The 26752-nt window shown below is 36.2% G+C and overlaps 1 protein-coding gene across 3 annotated transcripts in view; it reads right to left on the bottom strand.

Annotated features, from left to right (window-relative positions):
* TCF12 (transcription factor 12) overlaps window positions 1–26752 on the bottom strand; it is a 373142-nt gene that overhangs the window by 94725 nt on the left and 251665 nt on the right. For all 3 annotated transcript variants that reach the window (XM_068552268.1, XM_068552257.1, XM_068552277.1), the window contains one exon: window positions 22018–22082. In XM_068552268.1, coding sequence (XP_068408369.1) covers window positions 22018–22082 — 65 coding nt within the window. The remainder of the gene's footprint in view (window positions 1–22017; window positions 22083–26752) is intronic.

The raw sequence follows: 26752 nt of genomic DNA, 5'->3' as shown, positions 1-26752 counted from the left end.
GATTATTGTAATAAAAACCTACAGTAAGTTTCATTTTGAACTGCATATGACAAACCTTCAGCCTGAAGAAAAATTCTCATTTCTTTATATGGAACTTTAGTAGCCTACGCAATAATTTTTTTTTTAAAGCTCTCTCTTCCTCATCATGTGCTTGAGAAATCCTGACTCTAAAATGTGAACTTGAAAAGGCTATTTAGAGAAAGTCTTCATGGTGATACTGACCAAAGTGTAAAGAAGAGGTATAAAGTACTGGGCATGGCCAACAGCATTTACTAATGCAACTTCTTCTTAATTACATTGGAAGACACTGTGAATGTAATTTAATAGTAACACAGGAAAATATCCTATATTAAAATGGTGCTGATAAGTAGCCAGGAAGATTCAAAATCACACTGCAGTAATTTGGATATTCTTTACCCTTAAAAGGGAAAGTATCTGAAATCTGGATAAATATAAACTTACTTCCTCAGAACTACTTTTTACCATTAAATGGCTTGGTCCAAATGCTGTACTACATATACTTTGATATCTATGCACAATCAGAGAAAATAAGGACCTAATGTCAAAAATTTTTATCCTCATTTTATGATTAAAAATTTGAAGCACTAACTTAACACTAATTTGTTTTCTAGAAAAGATGGAGAGTACCTAATGTTGTAGTCATATATTTCAAAAAACTTAAAATATTTAATATGGACTCTTGGAACCACTGCTCTTTGTACATTCTACAGACCTCCTTAATTTCATGCCTATATTATATCCCTGAAATGGCATGCAGTTTTCATACGTAAGGGCAAGCAGCTGTTCCCAAATTTGTCTTTTTGAGAGGGGGAGCTTATTAATTAAAGATGTAGAAAGGTATAAAAAACAATCATGATAAAATAGAGTACATAAATTGTTAAAATTTCCCAGATGAATTCTTTTTTTTTGGCCGCGCAGCTTGCAGGATCTTAGTTTCCTGACTAGTTCCCGGACCAGGGATTGAACCTGTGTCCTCGGGAGTGAAAGTGCGGGGTCCTAACCACTGGACTGGCAGGGAATTCCTCTCAGATGAATTCTTTATACTGTACCATGTGTTCTTTTGTCACTGAGGGATAAAGAAAGAAAACTGTTCTAGAAGCAAAATTAGTATAGTATTATTATACTTGCAACTGCTCTTTTAATTTAGAAACATCACAGTACAGTTCAGCTGTGAGTCCATCTGAAGTTTCAGAGACAGGGGAATTGAAAATGACAAAGAAGCCTCTCACCTCATGTCACAACCAAATCAAAATCTCAGAGGGTGAAGGGGAACTCAGGGCAAAATATAAATGCTGGGCTTTAATAATGTATCAGTCTTCTGTTAACTTTCTACAAATGATTAAAAAACAGGCTGTAATAAATCTCAAATTTGGAAAACACAGACATTTGTGAAATAATTGTATTATTATGCAAATTCATTTACATTGAAATTCCAGGGATATGTTAGCAATTATCAGCAAGTTGTTCAAGAATTCTATCCTGAGAATCTCATTAGATAGCAATGCAAACTACAGTTATCATTCTGAGAACAAAGGGATCTTGAATGAGTAATCAATAGCAACTGGCAGAAAATGAGACATTAATTATGATCCTCTCTAGTGTTTTGTCTAAGACAAGATTTCATTAAATGCTTTGTGCAACCTGAATAGTTCCAAGTCATTACTAACATTTTGGACAATATATTAATTGGGGGAGGGGGTGGGGAGGGATGTACAGGGAAACAAAGTAAAAGAAAACCTGAGATGCTTCTATTTCTTTCCTGGGTCAATAAAAACACACCAGCCACCACTAGCCAACTGCTATGCTCATTCTTTTACAAGTCCCAAATCTTATAATCTCAACATGGTCTCTTGAAAATTTAATTATCATTTTCAATATTTAAAGTGTCATGCAGGGGCTTCCCTGGTGGCGCAGTGGTTGAGAATCTGCCTGCCGATGGAGGGTACACGGGTTCGAGCCCTGGTCTGGGAGGATCCCACATGCCGTGGAGCAACTAGGCCCGTGAGCCCCAACTACTGAGCCTGTGCGTCTGGAGCCTGTGCTCCGCAACAAGAGAGGCCATGACAGTGAGAGGCCCGCACACCGCGATGAAGAGTGGCCCCCGCTTGCCGCAACTAGAGAAAGCCCCCGCACAGAAACGAAGACTCAACACAGCCAAAAAAAAAAAAAAAAAAAAAGTGTCATGCAGGTTTGAGAAGATAATGACAGTCATCCATCAAATGCATCCTGCCAACACAATCAGCCCAATCTTTCTGGCTTAAAAAGAGAAAAAAGAAAAAAGAGAAGAAAAGAAACTACCTATATACTATTAAATTACTAAAACATGGCAATCTTAGCAGTTTAAGTTTCTCAATCTTCCTTAATTATCAGTAAGCAGAGGGAAATTTTACCATCTTATTATTATTTCATTTTCACTATTTTTTTTCTTTGAACTTTTCTCCTGAATCCTGTATCAGCCAATGGAAGGATAACAAAGTAGGAAGATCTGGGATGTAGATTGATAAAAAAGACCTCCCAGAAATAAAAGAACTATGAAAAAACCCAGCAAAAATAATCCAGTATTAATATATCCAGTATTTAATCCAGTATTAATATATCCAGTATTTAAATAACTTAAGAACGACTTAGGATTTTATAGGCTTCCATAAGGAGAGTCCCCACTTTCAAAAATGTTATAGGAATGTCTTGAAGGCAGACTCTCATGAGGTTAGTAGTGAGCATACTCTAAGCATGTCTTCTCCTAAGTGAGCAGTTTTTCTGACTGTTTGAATTTAGAAACTTCCTTGATAAATAGGGCCCTCTGGAAGACTTCCTGTAAAGGTACCAGTATGCCTTTGAGCCTTTTCTTTTATGAATACAAAGCAGCCAACTATGTGAGATGTTAACCAACATAAGAAGAACAAGAGATAAGGAAATGTCATTTCTCTTTTGCTTCTGTGGAAATGGTGTTATGTAGTCCTAAGATTTTCAGCAGAGTTCTAATACTTTGAAGCCACTCCCTTTCCGTTTAATGCTAGCTTTCACATCTAGTAAATGAGTATGCCCTCTTTCCCATACCTTGCATTTTCAAGAATACAATTAAGGGTAACACAAAACCCAATATAGCACTAGGCCTACAGTTAGGCATGTAATACTTTTTGAATTGAAACATTCTATACTGGATATCTTTTTAAAAATTAAACTTTTTATTTTGGGAATTTTCAAATGTAAACAAAAGTAGGAAAAAAAGTGTAATAAACCTTTATTTATATACCTTTCACCCAGCTTCAACAACTGTCAGTATTCTGCTGCTTCTGCTTCATTTATTCTTCCATTTCTCAGCTCTTGTTACATCCCCCAAACTGACAACAATCCCTTATTAACATGTAATACCCAGTCTGTGGTCACCTCTTTCTTCACTTTTTTTCCCCAGGATGGTGTCTAATCTCTAGCCATTATTTAACAGACTCCTTTCTCCTGAAATAAGTTTACAAAAGAATAATGATCTTTGAAACAATATTCTGAAACAGCACTGAGTAGCACGAAAAATATAATTAGCAAGTTTTATGGAGGGAATAGGAACAAAGAAACAATACCTCTTCCCCCTGCCAAGTTACCTCTGCATAATCTAACTCTCTCTGGCCTTTTAACAGAAGCAGGATATTAAAACTGCCTACTGTTCATACTTCATGATGAGACATAACTCCCACAAAACAATTTATTTTACCTCTGCTCCAAACAACTCACAAAGCCCAGCTCACCCTGAAGGCAGCTGATGGCTTACTACCCTTTCCTGGATCGCAGGATTCAGATTCAAACATTTTTTGATGCCTACTGTGTGCCAGCCACTGTGCATGCCCTTTCACATGCTCTTTTATTAGTGAATCATCTCTTGGATAGCTTCAACATTTGATCCAACAGCCAGTTTTATGTCTTAACATTCCTGACTCCAACAATCCTCCATCACCATCGAATAACCTACTCCTGAAAAGGTGTTGGTATGGGGAACCACTTGACTTCTGAAATTTTGAAGTTCAATATTCAATTCTGACATAATCTATTCTTAAAGCACCATCACTCCCCTACTACTTATTGCACCTGTAAAACGTAAACAGAAACCTCAATTAAACAGAGCTGAGAGACCAGAAGGGAGAGCTCTCACCACCTGTGACGATAACAGAGTCCAGAAGGAAGAAGAGAGACTCCTCTTCTTTCCTGACAAGGACTCAGTCAATGAAAAGCCATGAACTCTTCTTTACTCCAGCCCTTGCAATTTCCTTTTCGCCCTCTATAAAAGCATTCTCCTTTCCTTGCTGTGGGAGGCTTGCATGTGGCTCACCATGGTTACAGACCTTGAATTGCAATTCTTTGCTGATCCTGAATAAACCCATCTTTGTTGGAGAAATATCTGGTACTCTATTTGTTTTAGGTCAACATTTTGGTGACCAGAGAAGACCCCCAACGACTCTGGGGCTGGTAAGCAAACAGGTGTGGTACTCAAAATTGAGTCCATTTTGCTCACTGATTTTCTTGCTGACCGAGATTTGAAGGTATGTCTTTCTCCTGGATCCGTGTTCTTACCCTCTTTGTGTTTGAAGGTCTCCAGGCTTTATTTGGGATCTATTTTAAGGTTTCACCTTTCTGGTTAAGGCCTTGCTCTGTATGTGAGTACTTGTTTGGCACGCCAGTCTGATTTTGAGAACAGACTGGCTCAGCTAAAGCTGGCTGAGAAGCTGTCCACCCATTCCTTTGGTAACAGGGACTGCTTCACTGAAACCGCTTCAGTTGAGCCACTGGCCCATTCCTATGAAAGAGGGGCTGTTCTCTGGAAACTTGTTGAAAAATCTTTGGCCCCGTTCCTCTAGGACAAAGCTGTTTCCTTTGAACTGGATGATATAAGCTTGCTGGTTGTTTGAGTTTCAAGCTGTTTGAACTGAGCTGTTTGGGCAGTTTGAAAAATTATTCTTTTACTCTAGAGAAAAACCTCTGAGGAATGGGATCCCAGATATCTAAGTATTTTGAGGGCACCCCCTCTTACAGGAACTCAGGCTGATTTTATGTTTAAGAACCTTCCTCAGGCACATTTTAAACTAAATGGACCAACCTGACCAAAGGCAATTTAGAATATCAATGGCCATTATGGGGAACATTTGAAATTCCCAACTTTAATTTCCTTTAAATTGAATTTGACTACAACTGCTCAAAATTTTTGAGAACTGAGGGGAATACCTATTTTAATTGGTATTTTGAGGCTTCCCAATGTTATCAGGAGTCTGAAATTGCCTCTCTGCAAAATAAGATTTTAAGGTAAGATTTCTCTTGTTGAACTTCCCTTTTTCTCTGAAACTCTCCCTACTCCCTTTTCTTCTGAACTTGTCAGAACCTGTCCCTTCAAAATTAAGCCCTCTGAGGATCCAGAGGCTAAACCCTTAATTTCTTATATTCCCTGGACCAAAGCTGAACTGGGAGCCATAGTCAAATATTTTCCCAAAGTAACTAAAGATCCTCACAGATTTGCTGAAGAATTTAATATAGTCATTCAAACTTATCAACCTGGTTTCTCTAATTATATCAACTAGTTTATATACTTGTTAGTGAAGGCCAGACCCAGTACTGAAAACTGCTAATTGGGAAAATCCTGAAAGGTCTCTAGAATTACAACTGGGAGACCAGCCCACTAACTTATTATATGATCAGGCTCAGGCAATCACTAGGTGACTTCATCAAGCAATTCCTGGGGCTTTTCCAAATCCTGTTGACTGGAACAAATTCAGACTTGCACACAAAAATCTGATGAACCTGTTCATGACTCTTACAATCAACTTCAAATTGGTTTTAAAGAAAATTCTGGTTTTCCTTCCTATGTTGATTCCACCTGAGGAGCTTTTAACTCTACGTTTATTAAGGGGCTGAACCGGGACCTTTCCCTTCTAGTAGAAAGGACCAGGATGGAAGGGGAAACTATCTCCACTCCAGATTCAGGTAATCTGGTAAACCAGCTCTCTCACACTCTAGAGCAGTCACCTAAAAGGAAGATGAACAAAATTCTTAATCCTCAACTCCAGCAAATGAAAGTTCCTAAACAAAGTAAAAACCCTCCTAGTTTTTGTTATTATTACAAAAAGCCAGGACACTGAAAAAGAGATTGTTATAAATTTAAGTGCTTTAGGCACCTTTAGCTCTCTAACTAGCCTTTCCAACATCCTGCCAATTCTCAATGGTAGGGGCTCTGAGGAACTACAGGCACTCTTCCCAATTCTCCCTCTTAATCATCTTGGAGAAATGTTTCTCCAGATTTGGGATGAATCTCTTCCAGTCCTAACTGACACTAGAGCCACAGTCTTAGTGCTCAACTCCACGACTATAAAGCAGCCCATGCCTCAGAGTACTGAAACAGTTCAAATACTGAGGATCTCTAGTGAAGCTCAAGAGTTCCTGTCTCTGAACCTATTCCCTTCTGTTTAGGCCCAACAGGCTGAATTATATGCTCTTACGTGGGCTTGTACTTTAGCCAAGGACAAATTTTGCCAATATTTATATTGACAGTAGATATGCTTCTCAGAGTAGCTCATGGTTTTCAAGTGTTGTGGAAGCAACATGGCTTTCTTACTCTCAGCAGAAATAAAATTAAAATTTTTAAAAATTTAAATAAAATTTAAAATTATTAGATGTAATACTTTTACCTGCCACTTTAGCTATTATTAAGATTATGGGGCATTCTAAACTTGACTTGCTGGAGGCTGAGGGAGATCACCTTGTTGGTATTTCCAAAAGAAATGCTGCCCTCAAAGGCACCAGCAGCAGCCAAATCTCTGTCATGGTCCAAAGGGATACTCCCCCAAAAGATAACTCAGAAAAACTGGCTAGAGGAACCTAAAAATTGGCCTCAGAAAAGGAAAAACAAGATTAGAAATTCAATAATTGTTGGTTTGATAAAAAGAGAAAGCTCTGGTTTGGACCAAATTACAACCCAGTCCAAGCGGAGAGTCTAAAATTCCCACTCCTTACCACTGTATATGCTTTAAACTACTGGTCTACTGACAAAATGATAACATTCATGAATCAATATTGCTGGGGAAATTAAAACATGTATAAAACCATATAGATGAATATCAATAGTAATTTCTGGTCTCCAACCTCAGATGGATCATCAACACCTCCTGAAAAGCTTTTTACTTGTCACTAAAGAGCTCATGGAATTAGAAGAAAACTTCAATAAGGTCTGTTATTTCAATCAAACAACAGATGCTCTAATCCCTCTAGTATAAAAATTCCAGTAAAGTGAATGTCTAGCTTCTACTCAAACATAGCCACTAAGAGGGAAGTCACTATTTACCAAGGTTGAATATTCCATCCTCTATACTAGGAGAATATTCCTTCTTATACTACGTTAAAATCAGAATTGCTTAACTCCTACGTATTGCCCAAAGTTTTAACCTTAAAAGTTATAGAACAACCCAAATTATGCTTCAAATATTTGAAGATGCTTCTCAAGTTACTGGTGTCCTCCTTTCTTAAAACTAAATAGCCCTCTGTCCTTCAATCATTCTCTATATGCTGGAGTTGCAAGTTACTTTACTATCTGCAAATAGTAAAATGTATTTCTAACAGGCGATTATGCCTGTTTAGAAATACATTTGCTCAGAATGGTATACAACATCAGCTTCCTGGCTCTAAATATTGTATTCTAATAATTTAGCCTAAAGCTAAGGTCTCTATCATTAGGTTTGTTGTTATGTAAAGAAATATCCCAACTGCTGTTTAAAACAACTAGCTTTAATTAATCATCCTGGGGAAACATCAGGTTAGTTTAGGATTCGCTGCATATGAAAACCCTGATTCTCTTAATTGTCAGAAACACATACCTGCGTTGGAAAAAAATCATGCTTTGATGGAATATTATGCATTACCTGGAGTATGGTCAGTTCAGTTAAGGGCCAGATAGAAAACATTTAAGCTTTGTGGGCCATATTGTCTCTTTGTAACTACTCAATTCCATTTTTGTAGCAAGAAAGAAGCCATAGCCAATACATAAATGAATGAACATGGGTATGTTCTAATAAAATCATTCAAGGGGTTGAGATATTTGGCTGGCAGCCATAGTTTGCTGACCACTGGTCTACAGCATACCTGTCTAGGTTACCTGATTCTCATTCTATGGGAGCTATTTTACAACTCTCTAAATTGTAGACAACTAGTAGCAATGAAAAATAATTCTTATATGTACATCTGAAAAAAAATTCTGTCCAGTAAAGGGATGAAAGACCTTTCCCCACCCTCAATACCTCTACCACCCTGCTCCAAAGGAAAAAAAAAAAAATGTTTTGCCTCTCTGTTTGAATATTAATTTCCATAATTTTGATCAATGAATGTGTCTGTTTTTGGATTCTCCTTTGAACTGGTTCTAACACCTTACAGATTTCTTCACTGATGAGATACAATCTATATACATGTTCATTTTTATAGCTATAGGACAGTCATGATTCTATTTTTAAAAAATTATCTCTTAACACCTGCAATGTGCTGTTGTTATATAACTAAGATCTGTCTAAACTACCTATCCCACTGTTCTTGATATGTAGCCTAGAGCAATACCATTTCAAATAGTTTCCTTGTCACCAGTTTATAAATTCTCTAGCAAATCGTAAACTAAAGCTTAACTTTTCTAAGAAACACCTGTATTTTTTATCATGCCTCGTGTCCAATCCCAAACCCTTACAGGATAAAACATAAACTCTTTGTTTAGGTATCCAAGCATCATCCTTACAGTTCACACATCTCACACTGTTTCCCTAAATAAATATTCCATTCAAGCCAAGTTAAAATGCTACTATTCCTAGAATACACATTCACTTCTTTTTTCATTCCAAATACATTCATTCATTCATTCATTGTGGTAACCGGGATGGGGGGTGGGGTGGGAGGGAGGTCCGAGAGGGAGGGGATATATGTATACATACAGTTGATTCACTTTGTTGTACAGCAGAAACTAACACAACATTGTAAAGCAACTATACTCTAATTAAAAAAAAAAAAAAGGTATTCATTGATAGCTTCTATTTGTCAGGCACAGAGCGAGGCGCTGGAAATACAACAAACAAGCAGCCACTGACGGTGCCTTCACAAAGCTGATACTTTTGGTGGGAGAAAATTAAGGAAGAAGCAGTAAGATGTGCTGAATACTACTGCTTCTATTTTATTAGTCATATGTTCTCCTTCCCCAAGATGTTCTCCTGTCTACTCTGTCAAATTTTACCCATCCTCCAAGATCTCAGTGTTCTGTACTTCCTTTGCAAAATCTTCTCTGTATCAAAATCACATTCATTTCTCTCTTCTGAGTTCTAACTTACATTTGTGCTACTTGAGATTTAATACGGATCACCTTATCATTTTAGTTAATTTTCTGTGTGTACACTGTTGGTCTTCCCAACTAGAATGTAAGTTTCCTGAGGACTGATACTAATTCTTTTTTTCTGTTGCCTGGCCCAGTTTCTTATACATGATAAAATAAGCAAATACTTATTGATAAGATTCTTTATCTTTTAAGCAAGTTTTGTAATGTGTGAAGTTTTTTTTTTTTTGGACATTTTTTTACCCAGTGAGAAAAAAGCATGAGAAAAAGATGAAGCATTTAAATTGTAAGTGAACTTGGTCTGCTTAAAAGAGAAGTGGCAACAAATTTCTGTAAATTGGAAATGCTATAATTTCTAAGGGTACGATAGTCCATAGGGAATAAGGGATCCTTTTTATTAAAAATAAAACACTAAGATTGCAAAATCTGGTTAATAAAATGTTAAAATACAATGAATACATTATGTTGTGCGATACAGATCTGTGTAATATGTCCTATTAAATCAGTGCAAAACTCAATATTTGATTAAAAGTAGGTCTGAAATAAAGCAAATCATCTGAAATACTTCTTAAGGAATTTATTTTAAATTTATAGAAATTTGTGGCCCTGAACCAAGATGGCGGGGTAGAAGGACGTGCTCTCACTCTCTCTTGTGAGAACACAGGAATCACAACTAGCTGCTGGACAATCATAGACAGGAAGACACTGGAACTCACCAAAAAAGATACCCCACATCCAAAGACAAAGGAGAAGTCACAATGAGACAGTAGGAGGGGCGCAATCACAGTAAAATCAAATCCCATAACTGCTGGGTGGGTGACTCACAGACTGGAGAACACTTATACCACAGAAGTCCACCCACTGGAGTGAAGGTTCTGAGCCCCACGTCAGGCTTCTCAACCTGGGGGTCCGGCAACGGGAGGAGGAACTCCTAGAGAATCAGACTTTGAAGGCTAGTGGGATTTGACTGCAGGACTTCGACAGGACTTGGGGAAACAGAGACTCCACTCTGGGAGGGCACACACACAGTGTGCGCATCGGAACCCAGGGGAAGGAGAGTGACTCCAGGGGAGACTGAACCAGACCTACCTGCTAGTGTTGGAGGGTCTCTTGCAGAGGCAGGGGGTGGATGTGGCTCACCGTGGGGACAAGGACACTGGCAGCAAAAGTTCTGGGAAGTACTCCTTGGCGTGAGCCCTCCCAGAGTCTGCCATTAGCCCCACCAAAGAGCCCAGATAGGCTCCAGTGTTGGGTTGCCTCAGGCCAAACAACCAACAGGGAGGGAACCCAGCCCCACCCATCAGCAGTCAAGCAGATTAAAGTTTTTCTGAGCTCTGCCCACCAGAGCAACAGTCCTCAGCTATTTTAAGCTGAGGAGTTTGGGAAACTGACAGAACCAGGAAGGTCACTCTGACGCCCTCCACCCCCACCCCAGCCCTTCTTCCCTGAAACAGGCTATCCTCATGTGAGATGTGCCTTCCCTATATCCAGAGAAAAGGAGCATCCTTATGTCCAAAGAAAAAGGGATGTCAAGAAGAATCCTAACAAACAGGCCTTACTAAGTTTCCCCCAGTTTATAATTACCTCATACTTCTTAATCTATATCATATTCATCCATAATGCCTACTCTTCATCAAACTTAGCATGAAAGTACATAGGTCTGTTTCTTTTGGTCTTCATTTCCTGATGAAGACTTCTGTGTCATGCAAAACTTATATTAAATGAATATGTAAGCTTTTCTCCTGTTAATCTGTCTTTGTCAGTTTGCTTTTCAGATCCAACCAGGAACCCTAAGAGGGTTGAAGAAAACTTTCCTCCTCTACAGAATTAAGACTTTTTAATATACTTATGGATATCTCAGGCTAGATAATTATTCCACTGGTCTCATCCTTTAGGGTTTTCTCTAAGTATGCTGTCAGAAATTACCCCATCAAGTAACTGTTCAACCTCTAAAACTGTTAGTTGTCACTGGCTAAGGAAACCTGTCCTCCTTAAGAGAAAAGTATTACTGGGCGGGTGGTGGAGGGAGGAGGAAGAAGGAAGGAAAAAGAAAGAGAAGTAGCTACACCATGGGTATCTTTTATGTAACAGCTTGTAGTCATGTTACCAACTAGAAATGATCCTGTTCTTGAAATTATCATAGAATTACAAGTCTAGAAGGGACTGGAAATTTGTTCATCAACTGCACTTAACCTTGTCACAAAAAGAAAAATTGGAGAAGCCTTGGGTAACCTTATAGATTTGTAGGAGTTCTTTTTATATGCTGGATACTAGTACTTTGTCAGATGTATGTTTTGCAAATATTGACTCCCAGACTGTGGCTTGTCTACTCTTTTTAACCTATGCTTTTTAATAAGCAGAAGTCTAATTCTGATTAAGTATAATTTATCATTTTTTTCTTTTGCAGTTTTTTTCTTTCTGTATTCTGTGTAAGAAAGCTTTGCTTACCCCCTAATTGAAGAGAGATTCTCCTGTGTTTTCTTCTTAAAGCTTTGTAGTTTTAGCTTTTACATTTAGGTCTAGGATCCATCTTGAATAACTTTTGCTTTCAGTGTAAGAGAAGGACTAACGTTCATAATTTTCCATATGAATATCCATTTGTTACTGCACTTTTTATTAAGAATCTTCCCTTTTCCCATTGGAATACTTTGACAAATACTGTTGAAAATCAAATGAACTGCATAAATGTGGGTGTACTTCTGGGCTCTATTCTATACCAGTGTCATATTTCTCAATCACACCAGTACCATGCTGTTTAATTACAACAGCTTTATACTACATCTTATGTTAGAGTCAGGTAGCATAAATTCACCAACTTTGCTCTTCACTTCTCAAGACTGCTTTGGGTATTCCAGGTCATTTGTTTTTCTAAAGAAATTTTAAAATTAGCTTGTAAGTTCCTATACAAACACAAAGAATCTTGGTAGGGTTATAATTGGGATTGCATTTAATCTACGGATCAATTTGGGAAGAACTGATATTTTAAGAATATTGTCTTCCTGTTCATGAACATGGTACATCTTTGCATTTGCTGAGGTCTTTTAAAATTTCTCCAAGCAAACTGTTTGCTCAGCAGTTTTCAGTGGTCTTGCATGTCTTCTAACATTTACTCTTAAGTATTTAAATAAAGTTTCTTAGATGCTACTATAAATGACATTTCTTTTCATTTAATTTTTTTAAAAACTAAGCTGTTCTTTACATACAATAAAATGTTCAGATCTTAAGTGTATCACTTAATCAGCTTTGATGAATGCATATTAAGACACAAGACATTTCTGTCATCTCAGAAATGAGTTACCTTCACAGTAGAACACTTCTCCCAGTTGGCAACCACTGATTTGATTTTTATCAACACAGGAGAGTTTTGCCTATTATAGCTGTTCACATAAATGGAGTCATACCGTAGTTTTGAGATTTGGCCTCTTCCACTCAGCATAACATTACTGAGATCATTACATCATTCCATTTTATTGCTGAATAGCATTCAACGTATGAACATAACACAGGTCATTTATCCACTCTCCTGCTGATGAATATCTGGGATGTTTCCAGTTTTAGGCTATAATGAATAAAGATGCTATGAACATTTTCGATGAAAGCTTTTGGTGAACAATGTTTTCATTTTTCTTGGATAAACACCTGGAAGTAAACCTGTGGAGTCATGGAGTAGATGCATACTTAACTTTATAAGAAATTGCCAGTTTTCCAAAGTCATTTACCATTTTACAGTCCAACTAGCAATTTTAACTTTAGCTTTCAAAAAATTTTAGCTATTTTGAACAACAAAGTTCTAATGTATAGCACAGGGAACTATATTCAATATCCTGTGATAAACGATAATGGCAAAGAATATAAAAAAGAATGTCTCTGTGTATAACCGAGTCACTTTGCTGTACAGCAGAGATTGCCACAACATGGTAAATCAACTCTACTTCAATTAAAAAAAAATAAAACAAATTTTTAGCTATTCTGGTAGGTGAGTACTGTCACGTCATTGTGGTTTTAATTTTCATGTACCTGACAGCTAACAATGTGGAGCATTTTTTAACGTGCTGACTGCCTGTTTGTATACTGTCTTTTGTGAAGTGTCTGTTGTAAAAAATTGGACTGCTTCTTTCTTATTACTGAGTTGTCAGGGATCATTATATAGTCTACACTTAAGTCCTCTGTCAAATATATGTGTTGCCTATACCTTCTCCCATTCTGTGGCTTCTCTTTTCCTTTTCTTGATGGTGTTCTGGGATGAATGCAAGCTTTAAATTTTAATTAAGTTCAATTCATCAATTTTTTTTCCATGTTCTATGCTTTCTATAGCTTCCGTAAAAAATTTTTGTTTATCTTGAAGTGGTAAAGATATTAATCTATTTTTTTCCCTATCAGCTTTATTATTTTAGCTCATATTTAAGTCCATGATCCATCTCAAACTTATGTTTGTCTATGATGTAAGTTAAGAGTTGAAGTTCTTTTTTTTAAAAATATTGTTTTATAGTTGTTCCAGCACCATATATTGAAAAGAGATGTTTCTTTTCTTACTGAATTGCTGGAGTGCTCTTATCAAACACCATTTCCCATATAGGGATGGATCCCTTTCTGGACTCTACACTGTTCCATGATCTATTTGTCAGTCTTTATAAGAAAACTACGCTGTCTTGATTAGTATTGCTTTACAGGAAGTCTTTAAGTCAGGTAAAGTCCTTCTTCCTTTCTTTTTGAAGATTCTTCTGGCTCTTCTTAATTCTCTGCCTTTTCAGATCAACTTTTAAATAATCTTGTCAATGTTTTATAAAGAGCCTCCTGGAATTCTGACTGGGATTGCATTAAATCTATAGCCCAGTGGAACTAACATCTAAATGATACTGAGTCTTCCAATTCATGAACATGGTACATGTCTCTATTTATTTAGATCTTTGATTTCTATCATCAATATTTTATAGTTTTCATTGTTGAAGTCTTATCATCTTTTTTTAAAATTTTTTTTATATGAATGGCTGGATTTTTATTTATTTATTTATTTATTTATTTATTTATTTTTTGGCTGTGTTGGGTCTTCATTTCTATGCGAGGGCTTTCTCTAGTTGTGGCAACCGGGGGCCACTCTTCATCACGGTGTGCGGGCTTTTCACTGTCGCGGCCTCTCTTGTTGTGGGGCACAGGCTCCAGACGCGCAGGCTCAGTAGTTGTGGCTCACGGGCCTAGTTGCTCCGCGGCATGTGGGATCTTCCCAGACCAGGGCTCGAACCCGTGTCCCCTGCATTGGCAGGCAGATTCTCAACCACTGCGCCACCAGGGAAGCCCAAAGTCTTATCATCTTTTGTTAAATTTATCCTTCTGTATTTTATACTTTTTGATGTGACTATAAACAATACTGTTTTTTTAAAATAGAAGTACAGTTGATTTACAATATTGTGCCAATCTCTGATGCACAGCAAAGTGACTCAGGTATACATATATACATTCTTTTTTTATATTCTTTTCCATTATGGTTTATCACAGGATACTGAATATAGTTCCCTGTGCTGTACATTAGGACCTTGTTGTTTATCCATTCTAAATGTAATAGTTTGCATCTACCGACCTCAAAATCCCAGTCCATCCCTCTCCCTCCCCTTGGCAACCACAAGTCTGTTCTCTATGTCTGTGAGTCTGTTTCTGTTTTGTAGATAGGTTCATTTGTTCCATATTTTAGATTCTACATATACGTGGTATCATATTGTATTTGTCTTTCTCTTTCTGACTTACTTCACTTAGTATGATAATCTCTAGTTGCATCCATGCTGCTGCAAATGGCATTATTTTGTTCTTTTTTATGGCTGAGTAGTATTCTATTGTATATATGTACCACATCTTCTTTATCCACTCATCTGTTGATGGACATTTAGGTTGTTTCCATGTTTTGGCTATTGTGAACAGTGCTGCTATGAACATTGAGGATGCATGTATCTTTTTGAATTATAGTTTGGTCCAGGTATATGCCCAGGAGTAGGGCTGCTGAATCATATGGTAATTCTATTTTTAGTTTTCTGAGGAACCTCCATACTGTTTTCCATAGTGGCTGTACCAACTTACATTCCCACCAACAGTATAGGAGGGTTCCCTTTTCTCCACACCCTCTCCAGCATTTGTTATTTGCAGACTTTTAAAATATTTATTTATTTATTTAGGCTGCACCGGGTCTTAGTTGCAGCACACAGGATCTTTGTTGCAGCATGCAACTTCTTAGTTGCAGCATGTGGCCTCTTTGCTGCGGCATGAGAACTCTTAGTTGCAGCATGAGAACTCTTAGTTGCAGCATGCATGCGGGATGTAGTTCCCCACCTGGGGATTGAACCCGGGCCCCCTGCATTGGGAGTGCAGAGTCTTACCCACTGGACCACCAGGGAAGCCCCTGTGGACTTTTTAATGATGGCCATTCTGACCGGTGTGAGGTGGTACCTCACTGTAGTTTTGATTTGCATTTCTCTAATAATTAGTGATATTGAGCATCTTTTCATGTGCCTACTGGCCATCTCTATGTTTTCTTTGGAGAAATGTCTATTAAGGTCTTCTGCCCATTTTTCGATTGGGTTGTTTGTTTTTTTGCTGAGTTGTATGAGCTGTTTGTATATTTTGGAGATGAAGCCCTTGTCTGTCTCATCATTTGCAAATATTTTCTCCCATTCTTTAGGTTGTCTTTTCTTTTTCTTATGGTTTCTTCTGCTGTGCAAAACCTTGTAAGTTTGATTAGGTCCCATTTTAAACAATACTGTTTTGATAATTTCAATTTCTAATTGTTCACTGCTAGTATATAGAAATATAATTGACTTTTTGAGATTGCCTATGTAACCTGTGACATAGCTAAAAGTACTTATTAGTTCTAGAAGTGTTCTTGATGATTCCTTAGGACTTCTCATGTACACAGACATATCATCTGCCAATTCAGCTGAATTTATTCCTTTCCAATTTTATGCCTTTTTTCCCCTTGCCTTATTACACTGGCTAGGACATAAAATTCAGGTAATGAGAGTGGAAATTCTTACCTTGTTCCTAATATAAGAGGGAAAACATTTAGTCTTTCACCTTTAAGCATGCAATTACACTTAAAAGCTATAGATCTTTCATGCAAGTCTTTTTATCAAACTGAGGAAGCTGCTTTCTATACTGAGTTTGTTGAGAGGTTTTATCATGGATATTTGATTTTGTTGAATACTTTTTCTACATCTTTGGAAATGGTTTTCTTCTTAAGTCTGTTAATGTGTTGAACTACACTGGCTGATTTTCAACAATTAAGACAAACTTTCACTTCTGGTACAAACCACATGTGCATTTTGAGGATCAGGGTGTTGCTCACCTTGTAAAATGAGCTGCGAAGTGTTCCCTCCTCCTCTGTTTTCTAAAATAGTTTGTGTAAGATTGGTATTATTTTTCCCCGTAAGCATTTAAAAGAATTCACCAATGAAACCATATGACAGTCAAGCTTTCTTTGTGAAAAAGCTTTTGAAATGAATTTACTTGTATTAATAGATACAGAGTTATTCAAACTCTCTGTTTCATCTTGTCCCCTTTTGGTAAGTAATATTCAAGAAATTTGCTTATTTCACCAAAGTTGTCAAATTTATTAAGTTATTCCCAACACTTCCTTATTATTCTTGTAATGCATATATGATTTACAGTGATAACCTCTCTTCCATTTCAGATATTGGTAATTGGTGTTCTTTCCCCTCCTTCTCTCTCCCCCTTTGTTTTAATTAGTCTAGCTAGGACTTATTAATTTTATGGGTCTTTTCAAATAATCAAATTCTGGCTTTGTTAGCTTTTTCTATTATTTGTGTAATATTACACTGATTCCTGCTCTTATTTGTACTGCTTTCTCCCTTCCACTTATTTTGTGCTTCTTTTTCTAGCTTCATAGGGCAGAACCTCAGGTCATGTACTGTAGATCTTTTTTAATACAAGCATTTAGGGCTACACATTTTCTCCAAGGCACTGCTTTAATTGCACCAACATATTTTGCTATATCATATTTCATTATAATTTAGTTAGAAATATTTTCTAAATTCCCTTCTGATTTCTTTTTAAAACCATGGGTTATTTAGATATGCCCATGTCTAAATGAAACAGCCCTATCATTTCCAAATGTTTGGTGTTTTTCTAGGTAACTCACTGACTTCTAATTTAATTCGTTTGTGGTCAGAAAAAATACTTTGTATGATTTTAAACCTTTTCAGTTTATTGACACTGATTTAAAGATGAGCACATTGTTCAATCCTGTTGAATGTAACATGTACCCTTGAAGGGGATTTATATCTTCAGTTGTTGGGAACAGAATTTTTAAGTATCAGTTAGGTCACGGTAGTTTATATGGTTCATTTAGTTCTATGTCTTTACTAAATTTTTGTCTAGTTATTCTGTCAACTGCTAAGAGAGGTATTCAGACCTTCAACTGTGACTGCGAACTTCTCTCTCTCTTTAATTATACCGATTTTTGTTTCATTTATTTTGAAGCTCTGTTATTAGGTGTATACACATTTATCATTGTTTTATCTTCCTTCTGTATTGACTTTTATCATTTTTTCATTATCAAATGTCTGTATATAATGAGATTGACTGTAATGGAAAAAGAGGATGGTAAAGAAGCAAATGGTATGGGTAAATTTCTAAGTAACAGTTAACTGAGTTTTTAAAGTTAACTGTTATTTTTTTCAAGGGTATATCATCTTAACTCTGATGAAAATTAAGTCCCTTGGGGAGAAAACAAGACCCTGCCTCTTCTAGGCTGAAGACTTTGAGAAAAGCTTACACAAATTTGAATAAACACTTGTTTAAGAGGCAGCAATACAAACTGCCATAATCATAAAAGGATTTTTTACTTCATGGTGGCAGTTATTGAAGTATTATACCTATTGGGGGTTTTTTTTTGGACAGTTAATATTATTCTTATTTTTTTAGAATTAATTTTTATTGGAGTATAGTTGATTTACAGTATTGTATTAGTTTCTGCTGTACAGCAAAGTGAATCAGTTATACATACACATATACCCACTCATTTTTAGATTCTTTTCCCATATAGGGCATTAGAGCACTGAGTAGAGTCCCCTGTGCTATACTGTAGGTCCTTATTAGTTATCTATTTTATATATAGTAGTGTGTATACATCAATCCCAACCTCCCAATTTATCCCTCCCCCCATACCTATTTTTAATAAAGATGTTGGCTTCTATGCTCTGTGTTGAACCAAAAAAAAATTCAATTGCAGAATGATCTATCAATGTTTCCAGTAACACTGCTACACCAGCTTCCTTTTAATGGCTCATCAGTTATGCCATTGCCGTGAAGGTAATATGAGGAGACTCATTTAGCAACATATTATTACATCATCTTAACATGAAGTAAGGCCCATCAGGCATTATTAAATTAGTCTGAATTTTGCAGTATGTCAGCAGCATTTTATGTACATTAATAGCAGAGTTAAATGTTCCTTGGGGGATTCTGTTGAAGAAAAATGATTTCAAAGTGGTGTTTGGATATAATTTTGTAGTCACTATTTATATTTTCTTCTATTATCATTGTGTGGTTAAGATTATTATGTTGCTTGTGAATAGGTAAGATAAAATGGCAGCCAATTATTAATTGTTTGGTGTATTTTTTTCTTCTCTGACCCAATATAATAAATACAGTTTGGAATACAGGTTTTTCTTTGAATGGGAGTGATACATCTTTTTAAACTCTTGAATTTCCTGGGTTTACTACTTAGGCCTCAAATCAGCTGGTGTGAACCATCATAACTTCTCCTGGCAACTACAGCATAGCCAGAGCTAAGTAACAATAATAAATAGCAAAGCCATTGTTCCTTTCACAGTAAGGAATACTTTCACTTATTTTAAGAGCCCTCTGGTCTTCATTGATGTTATCTATCCTTGTTGCAGTATAATCTTCTCTCATCTGTGCTGAATTTTGGGCTTTCTCTTTGGGGCTCATGCATTGCTTCCATGAATTCTTCAAAAACAAATCTTTCCCTGACTTGAATACCTATAAATCTTCTTGTATATAGGAATATTGTTATTTTATATTTCATACATTCCCGTAACCTTGTTCTCTTTTCCTTAGGCCTGCCTGATCTCTCCAACATGTGATAAATAATTATTAAAAAGCAATCTTACAGTTTCTTCTTTTTGAATACTCCATATGTGCTTGTATTTGGAGTATACAGAGGAACTGGGTTTCTCAAAGCATAATCCCCAGTCGATGTGAATTAAAATCACCTGGGGTACTTGTTAAAAATAGAAATTCTCAGGCCCCTCCTTGACCGAACAAATTAAAATGGGAGGGAGGTAAGGGATTCTTACCTGCAGTATAATTACATCAAGGTTAAAAACATCAAGCATGAGTTTAGAAGGTTTACCACTTGCTAGATGTACGGCATTGAGCAAATTACTAATACCTCTGGAGAACACTCATTTTCTAACCTGCAAAATGGGTGCTGTTAAAAGGAGTAAATGTGGGAGTTCCCTGGTGGCCTATTGGTTAGGATTCCGGGCTTTCACTGCTGAGGGCCTGGGTTCAATCCCTGGTCGGGGAACTAAGATCCCGCGGGCTGTGGGTATGGCCAAAAAAAAAGGGGGGGGGGTGGTGGTGGTGGGCAGATTAAATGTGTAATTCAATGCCTGGCTTAGTTAGTGCTCAGTAAATGATAACAATTATTATTAGAGTGCTATGCATTCAGGTTTGAATAAATGTTTTGATATGAGAATTAAATCTGGTATAAACACATTAATCACTGGTAAAAACTGTTAAGATTCATCTTTGCAAAATTGGAGAATTACATAAATGGAGCTTATCACTGATTCTAACTAAATAGCAACACCTCTGCCAAGGGAGTATAAAAAATGTTACGTGAAAACTCATTAATTAATATAAGCATTAACAATAATTTAACAGCTGCAGCTGTAATTTCAAAGACCTTACAATAGTTTTTTTTCCCTCAAGTTTAGCAGTAGTGTTAACATTAGACCAGTGGTTCTCAATCTTTTGGTTTCTTAAAAATAATATTAAGGACTCAGAATAGCTTTTTTTGGTGGGTTATATGAATCGAAACATTTTAAAATATGCATTCATTTTGTAAAATACTTTCCCTTTCAAGTACATGCAGTTTAGCCTTCAGAGACTTACAAAGTATGTGGGGGAAAAACTGCTAATTCTATTTTTCAAATGAATAAGTCAATACAGAGATGGGATTTAAGGTTAAATGCCTTGTCTTAGAACCACAGGTCAGTAACTCGCAGAGATGGGATTTGAACCTAGGTATTCTGATTCTGAAAGGCATAATTATGGGAGAGGTATTAAATGAAGTAATATTGTTAGTATGACAGTTAAGTGCCTATGTCTAAAATTAGGGGGGGGGTCTCATGAAAGGCATGCAGACAGCGGAAAACTAATTTAATATATTCTGCCTTTCCTTTGTATGCTTTTTGGCTTGATTCTGATGGGAATCTACAGGCAAACTGAGTGTTTAGGATTCTCAGTGTAAAGATGTGGGGAAAGAAGCAGAGAAAATGGCCATTAGTAGAAATGCAACATGCTGCTAAGGAATATGCAAGAGCTGAAAGAAAGTTTCCAAGTCAAAGAGATTGTAGGAAGCTCAAAAAATTGGATGTAGATTTGCAAGTAGCACTTTGCAAGAAACCGCCCTCAACAGGAAACCCCTTGTGTCTTGTCACTTTAGCAAAGCTATATTATAACTACCCTTAAACCAGGCACTCGCCATGGTCTGGTCATCTCTGGCCCAAGCAGTTTTCAGATCTTTTGATGACACAATACCTTGCCTAACCTGTTGGTTCTTCCCATAGATCAAAGAAGAAGAAATGAAGAATAAGTACGTAACAGATGACCAGACCTCTCCCCTAGTTTCCCCTTTAGTAATCTCATGAACAAACTGTGTGAACAAACTTGTGAACAAGACAGCATCTAAAGAAAGATCATAAGAAGTCAACAAGACTACATGCAGTGGGGGATGGCAATGACTCTGATCCCTTATCTCAATGATTAACTGAGATTACTTCCTCTTTTTTCCCCTTTAAAAACTGTCTTGGCTGAGCAGAACCTTCGGAGTTGGTTTTGGGTGGACACAAGTCTGCCTTCTCCCCAGATTGGCAGCTGTCTGATTAAAAGCAATCTTCCTTTCTACCAACACCTGCCCCTCAGGTACTGATTTTCAGCAAGCAGCTAGACCTGAGTTTGGTAACAGGTTGAAATGAAAGTACTTCCAACATTAGTAAGTTTAACATAGGATGGTCAAGCTACACAGAGCAATTTTATGTTCTTCTTGTACTCTATCAGCAACACTGTTCTCTTCATGAGGAAATAAACAAACATCATTTTCAGAAATAAGCATTTTGGAAGAGGGTAGGAAGCTAACTGCTACTTTGCCTCCAGTTAAAATGGAGGTGAGCTATGAAATTCTTTGATGATAGAGAAAGACAATCTGATGAACTGTGGAAGGGAAACCATTTTAAGCAGAGGAGCAGAAAAAAAGAAACTATGTTTAATTACTAAAAACCCACCACATTTAGTCACAAATTAAATGCACAAATAATGGTGAAATAAATTGGAAAAATTTCTACCTCCTCTGTTAAAGTCTTTATCTATGTGTTAAAAAATTATCTCACTGCTTTTGTTATTTATTAACTTACTTGACAGCCTGGTAATCCAGTATCTCTGCTGTACAGGGAAAATGAGCCTCTCTCTGACGTTTTTCCTGTAAAACAAAGAAAATAGTTCCATATAAAAATCCTCATTTACTGACACACAGTCAATTCAACTTCTAGACCATTCATGGAAGTACAGAGAACAAATGAGAAACAAGAAGACAAAAATCCAATAAATAAGACTTAAAAAGCTCACTACCATTCCAGTCATGTGAAATAATGAAAAAAAAATATTCAAAAGAATAGATATCTATAGAGCCAATAGTATGATTCATATACCCACAAGTGAGAATGTTTTCCCATATTTGCTTCAGATTGAACACTCCCCCCTTTCCTTCTCTCTCTGAGAAATTGAAACAGTAAAGATACAGTTCACATCTCACCCCAGACCACAAGGTAACCACTATCATAAAACTGGTATATGATTCCCATGTATATTTTGAATCTTTTAGTACATATTCATGTATTCAAACAATATACATTACTATTTGTGTTTAATACATTTAAACAGATGGGATTACATGGTATATATCTTGAGATAGATGTTAAAAGTAAACACCTAGTTCATTCATTTTTTACTGCTATAGAATGCCCCATTATACAAATAAAACCACAGTGATCTATTCTCCTACCGAAAAATAGAAAACCAGTTTCTGCTTTTTTTTCTAGTTATCATGAACAATGCTTGAACAAATATCCTTGCACGTCCTATATACACATAAGAGTTTCTCCAGGATAGACACAAAGAAGTGAAACTGCTGGGTTAAACAATGCACACTTTCAACTTCATAAGTATTACCTTTCTCTGAAGTTGTCATGCCAATTTATACTCTTCCCCGAAATGCATAAGAATTCCTGTTGGGATTATACTTACAGTTCAAAAGCTGATGGCTAAGTATCAGGAATGGTATAGGCCAGCTCTAGAGGGAGAGCAGGTGTCTCACAGTGCTGACAATTGACAGCAGTGTTCTTACTCGTTTGCTTTTCAGTACACATGAGTTTAAGTAAGTTCAGGAAAGCCAATTTTCAAATAGTATATAGTTTTAAACGAAACAGTCTTTCACAAATAGACATGTTGCTTAAAAAGATTTCTGCAAGGATCACAGTTTGATGTTAATATCAAAGATAGAGATACAAGTAAAAATGACAATGGCAGAGCTAATTCTTTTTCTTCATTTCAGGGTAAAAAAAAACACAATGTAATTAAATCTGACAAGTTATCCAAAATATTTAAAATTACTGAGGCTATATGAAGTCACCATAATTGTATACTATACACTGAGATATCAGCTTGTGATTATATAAAAATGTATAGTTTATTAATTTAAAAAACTGCACACATAGATGGGATGCTCAAAATTGTTTACTGATAGGGTGCATAATTTAAAAAAAACTTAGAGACATATGTACTAATATTCTATCATTTTCATTGATGTATGCACCCCACTGATGTATTCAACTGGCCAATTGATGTAGAAATCTTACAACTCTGAACTTGGCATCTACTGAACCTTTAGATATACAAAATAATTCTTGTAATAACAAAGCTAGTTATTAGAAAACACTTTAATAATTAAGAGTATAATTTCTGAGCCCATTAGGATATTATAGCATATGTCTTAAGAAGCACTTACTGTCTGTTCCTGATGAAGCACCTATTTCAGGTGAAGCAATGCCAACACATAAAAACGCTGATTTATGAGAACAGGTTAATTAATGTGGTCTAGTTGCCTCACATTATCACCACCAAGTAGTATGTTCTACGTAAAGAATTTTAATTTGCAAAATATACATATGAAATTAAAAAGAAAAACATTTCTAACTCTTTAAATATATCCTTCACAAGTAAGACTGCTTATAAAAGTCAAGGTGATATCTCACAGTTTTAGATTCTACACTTCAACTCTTGGAATGTGGCTTCACAAAATCCTTAAAGGATTATGCATTTGCAATTCTGACACACATCCCTCCCTGCCAGACCAAGAATATGGAAGAGACTGAAGGGATATGCCAACACACCACAACAGGCAGACAGATCACTGGGAAAAAATAAAGAACAGCGCACATCTATGATTTGCAGGTAGTACTTTATTAATCAACTACATTAAACAAGTTTATGAGAGGTTAAAAATGATTCTCAGTATATGTCTTTAATTTTAAGAAAATGTTGCCTTTAAAAACAAATCATGGGGCTTCCCTGGTGGCGCAGTGGTTAAGAATCCGCCTGCCAATGCAGGGGACACGGGTTTGAGCCCTGGTCTGGGAAGATCCCACACGCCGCGGAGCAACTCAGCCTGTGCACCACAACTACTGAGCCTGCGCTCTAGAGACCGCAAGCCACAACTACTGAGCCTGCATGCCTAGAGCAAGTGCTCTGCAACAAGAGAAGCCACTGCAATGAGAAGCCCGCACACCACAATGAAGAGCAGCCCCCGCTCGCCGCAACTAGAGAAAGCCCGCATGCAACAACGAAGACCCAACGCAGCCAAAAATAAAATGAAATAAAATAAATAAATTTATGAAAAGAAAAAATAACAAATCATGTCTCATACACTTGGCAGGACAGAATTGGGAGACAGTAACATTTTAAACCAATATCATAAAGTTTAAAAAAAAAAGACTATGCCAATGAGTTGTCATTCACAATACACTATCAACTTATTAATAGTTGCAATGCTCACCAAGTCCTTTTTACCTTGTAAATTCTTCCTGAAACGTTATCTCAAACAACCAATAAAGACTTGAAACTAAGCAACAACTGTTATACTTTCACTCAGATATACTAGTAAGGAATCTTTTTTTTTTTTTTTTTTTTTTATTGTTGAGGTGGAAAAGGGAACAGAGTGAGAGATCAATATTAGGTCTGTTTTTTTAATAAAGTACAGATTTCAAATACAATCTTAATTTAAGTATCTGTGTGGAGGCTATCCATCAGATAGACTGTTTAAGAAAATGTGAAGTTTTAAAACTTACTTCCTGTGCCTATTAAAATTTCTAAACAACTTCTTTTCACAGAGGATATTCAAACCAGAGAGAATGAAAACTCATTTAATATAAGCTCAAAATATTTCAAAGTAAAAGTTCCTTCTGAAATGGAAAGCTGGTAGCTTGTTTTTAAAATGACAATGAACCTAATTCAAATGAGATTCCAAAATGTAAATACATTTTTATTTCACCTTTAATTTGTTAGGAACTATTTATTTCTTAGGGACTTAGAAGTCTGGGTACTCCTGAAATATAATAATGCATACTCAGTCTGAGATTTAAAAGACAATAATCTTTAATTCTTTCAAAACTACTTTTCATAAGAACTCTTTTCATGAATTAAAATGAATCCTATGTCTTTTTATTTAACCTTAGGTGTCTGACAAATAAGAAAAACTTCTGACTACTGTATTATGGGGTTACTACTTTTACATAAATATTATACATAAATTACAGTATGTGGACAATTTTAACAGTAAACATCAGCTGAATACAATTTAACAACTATTAGTAACTTAATGTATATCTAATTTCCCTTGAAACACCTATGAAAAAATATTATAAAAATTTTACTGGGGTATTCTAGCAGAGGGGTTTTATTTGTGTGTGGGTGCGTGTGCATCCTGGGCCTCTTTGGCAGTCTTCACAATAATGTTTTTAAAAGTACAAAGCAAAATATGTAGTATTGTAAAGTAAACTGGTATGTTATTAAAATGTTAAAGAAATTTGCTGCGTAGTAATATATGTGCCTTTTAATTAACACATTAAATAGTAAGATCTAGAACCAGGCCTATTAACAATGGTAATTTCAAATCATAAATGACAGTTTAAAGATATCTGCAACAACTATATTATGCTATGAGAATATCTGTTTTATTAGTGACAAAAATCATAGATACTATCAGGACTGTTTTGCTACCCTCATTCAAAATGGAAGGAAATGCTAAATTTTACTTGGAGACTGGAAAAATAAAAATGACAATTTTTTCCCTGTCCAAGTTCACTGATTTTCCTTCCATTCTGGGGGTCTCTGGACTCCACCCTAAGAACCTCAACACTAGGAGAAGAGCAACATGTATTGAAAGATATACATTTATATACATATTTGTATATCAAGCCAAACACATATTTCATAAATAAGTATTTTGTGTGCAAAAGTACTTTAAGTACCTAGACTTACATGGTTTACATTAATCAGACTCAGTATTTTCTGACCCCAAACTGAGAAATGCTCAAGATACGACAGATGAGTTTGACTAATTTGGACAGGATTTATAACAATTGTTCAAGAAATAGCAAATTACTGATTCAAGAAATTATTTTACCCAGTTGTTTGTATAAGATGTATGAACTATTAGAGGCAGTCATTACTATAACAAATTTTCTTGGAATTAAAAAAAATAATTCTAAGTTATTTTGTTCCATAGCAAAAACATACATGTCACAACAGTAAGTTGCAACTCTCCATTGCTTGCCTAAGCTCCAAAAATACAAACTAATGTTAATATTAGTCTATAAAGAACTCTTCAAAAGATAATTTCACCTACATTCTTTTGGCATAGGACACAATCAACAGTCAAGTTGAGGCTGAGGATTGACAGGCACAGTTCATTCCCATTCCTTGCCAACCCATTCCTCCCCAACCCAATCACAAATATCCAAGAGTTGACTAGATGGAAGAATCTGAGTTTGATAAATTCCATCAAACATTTATGGGTTAGTCAATCTGACAGAT

Source organism: Eschrichtius robustus, chromosome 1 (assembly GCF_028021215.1).
Source record: "Eschrichtius robustus isolate mEscRob2 chromosome 1, mEscRob2.pri, whole genome shotgun sequence".
NCBI classification, from domain to species: Eukaryota; Metazoa; Chordata; class Mammalia; order Artiodactyla; family Eschrichtiidae; genus Eschrichtius; species Eschrichtius robustus.
The sequence above is the reverse complement of the archived record's forward strand: the minus strand, read 5'-3'. Positions and strand labels throughout refer to the sequence as shown.